This window comes from Octopus sinensis, unplaced genomic scaffold, assembly GCF_006345805.1.
Source record: "Octopus sinensis unplaced genomic scaffold, ASM634580v1 Contig05029, whole genome shotgun sequence".
NCBI lineage: Eukaryota > Metazoa > Mollusca > Cephalopoda > Octopoda > Octopodidae > Octopus > Octopus sinensis.
The window spans coordinates 5,381-8,413 of NW_021827988.1; the positions used below are offsets into that span (position 1 = coordinate 5,381).

The following is a 3,033-nucleotide window of genomic DNA, read 5'->3' on the forward strand; positions in this document are numbered from 1 at the left end:
TCGGCTGTACAACTCCTTTTGTCGAACCAATCTTGCTTTACAACGCGGGGACCTGGGGCCTAACCGCTAAAGAACTGGAGCAGCTCAACTCTTTCCACAGAAAACAACTACGACTACTCCTGGGAATTCACTGGCCTAAAAAGATGACCAATAATGAACTCTACAGAATCACCCATACATCCGAGATTGCAAAGAAAGTGATGTCCACGAAGTGGATGCTCTTTGGACATGTCCTAAGAGCCTCGGAAATGACGCCGGCCAATCAGAACATGGAATCCTACTTCGGCTCATTAAATAAAACGGCATATAGGGGCCGACAAAGAACAACATTACCGACTACGCTCGACAATGATCTCACGTCGATTGGAAGGAAACTGAAATCGGCCGATGATCTGGACGAACTGAGATACCTCGCACGTAACAGGGGAGCGTGGATACGACTAACAGAGCGTATCCTGAGTCGGATGGAAAAAGTGGAATCTTAATTAACTTTTTGATTCCGCGAGATTGCTTTAATAAAAATAAAATTTAAACTTTCATGAGATTTTTAAAGTTTTCGTCTCGGATCCAAAATATCTCAATTTTGTCAAAAGAAAATTTATGTTTATATTTACTATTTTGTAATCAATTAAAATTCAAATAAAATAATACATCATCTGTTGTGTTATTAATACGCTGGATACTCCCGTCTCTTCTGCAGCAAAGCGTAGAAAATTAATGGAGTCCGTTAGCCCTCTGACCGAACCTTCTACATCGCAACCGGAAGAACACAAAACCCCAAAAAAGCCATTTTCTCCACACCAAAAAGAAAAACTAAGATTAATTGCCCAAGAATTAAAATATTAGGCTTAAGGTCATATTTAATTCACTAATCTTAGATCCACTTTGTCAGAAATAGAGATGAAACAGGCATTGTGCTCGAACATCCAGTAGTCACTGACATTGAAAATTGCATAATCGAAGCTCAGTGGGATGACGTAATCATATAAATACAATTTCCGTAGGCTTATAAAAATATTCAACTCCTAAGCAAAATTGTGGATTCTGTAACTATTGAGGTTACGTAATACTGTTCTGTATTTAGAGTAGAAGATACAATATTTAATTTTCAAAAGGAAATTTTACGAACTTGTTGAAAATCAAAAATTTTGCTGATGCATTTTTTTGTATTCGCCAGGACCTTACAACATGCTCTTCGGTCGACTTGCTTGAAATTTCGAAGTTAGATTTACGTTATTATTCAGACTTCTAGTTTCCGTCGGAATAAACGAGAAGGATCCAATCAGAACGGGCAAAATGAGGGAAAAACTTGTTTTCGAAATAAACAGTAATTCTGTAATTTATTTTTAAATAGACGTTCTTCCTTCTGATGTTATCGTGCCTCGTTCAGATTAAGACAGCTGATACAACAAGCACATGAAATGCAGACTCGACGTTGTATTTACCACAACAAAGAATTAAAAACCGATAATGTGAATATTTCGGTCTCTTTTCTGATCACGCTTGTTCAAAGTATTTTTTATGACCACGTGACTTGTCAGAGAATCTCTTCCAGTTAACAAAATCAAGGTTTTAGATTTTTCCGACGAGGTTCTCTGTGTTAAATTTTCCAACGATGGATGTAATTTGGCAGTAGGAACAAAGGATTCAAATCTGGTTATTTTTGGAATAAATGTTTGTCAGTGTGTTATTACGTAATAGAATAGTACCTTTCAGATGACTCGGAAGATTTTAATTGAATGTTCTTCTAATAATGATGCTCCGATATTTTCTTTGGCCTGGCACTGCACTGGGAACTATATACTGACCTCCATCGCTCCACCTGGAAACTACGTCATACTTGTGGATACCCGGGTTGATATTTTTGCTCTATTTCAGGACTCTACGTTTAGACGGATAACGTTAAATTCTTCGGTACAGTACATTTCGTGGGATACTATTAATCCGGAACAGTTTTTTGTTGGAGGGAATGGAGGATGTCTACATCTGGCTGTAAGATTATATTAGAATGATTATTTTGTAGAAAATAAGTGGAGAAATTGTGTTTACACATCAGGGATATAGAGCTGTGGGATTGCACTGTACGAAGACGGGGATGGCTCTTATTGCCGACTCTCATCGACGAGTCGTATCGTGTAATCTGATCAACATGAGTTTTGACACTCTCTTCCAGGAGGAGAGAAGCATTGTGGCCATGGAACTTGATTCGAAAGAAGAGTACATTGCCCTCACGCTTCATAATTCAGTTCAAAATGAAATATATTGAATAACTAGACTATTAATCTCTGGGATTATAGAGCACGTTCTAAAATACACACTTTCATTGGGACGACTAATTCTGAATATATTGTTAGGTCGTGTGTTGGGGGTTTTGGACAGTCTTTTTATGCTTCCGGAGCTGAGGGTAATATCTGATTTTTTAGGTTAAGATGGAAATGTATATATTTGGAATTTTGGGAAAAGTAAAAAGATTTTTTCTTTGATTGGTCACACTAAAATGGTGAATTCTGTTCATTGGAATCCTGTAAATCCGAGAATGTTGGTTAGTTGTTCGGATGACGAGAAAGTGATAATTTGGGGACCTGAAAATCTTCCAAAACCAGACCGTTTTATTTTATATTAATCTTGGTAGTTTCTCGTTGAGCTTTCTCTATTCCTACGAATAATTCTATATATTACTATTAACGGCTTTTTCTATAAAACTCAAATTTTCATTTATTTAATATAAAATAATGTTTTATGTTGCCCATTGAATAGAGTTCAGGAAATTGAGTTAACTATAGAAGATTCATTAAAAATAGCATTCTTAAATCTCTAAGTATATATTGGGCATCACGAATTTTTAAATCTTCTTGAAATCCCAGTCGTCATTTTTATAATTTAGGTACTAGTATATAACAAAACTTGGTTATATCGAATACTAAGTTCGCTAAGGAAAATAATGTAAAATATCTTTTAAAACAAATATTCAAGAATATTTATTTGTAATCAAAATTGTTTCATGAGTGACAGATCTACAGCAGACATAGTTTG

At 35.8% G+C, this 3,033-nt stretch overlaps 1 protein-coding gene across 1 annotated transcript; it reads left to right on the top strand.

Moving 5' to 3' along the window:
- The first annotated feature begins 1,711 nt into the window (after positions 1-1,711).
- Positions 1,712-2,266, top strand: LOC118761021. The gene is made up of 2 exons (XM_036498662.1): positions 1,712-1,992; positions 2,024-2,266. The coding sequence occupies exons 1-2, from the start codon at positions 1,717-1,719 to the stop codon at positions 2,264-2,266; spliced, it is 519 nt and encodes a 172-aa protein (XP_036354555.1). The 5' UTR covers positions 1,712-1,716.
- The last annotated feature ends 767 nt before the right edge of the window (positions 2,267-3,033 follow it).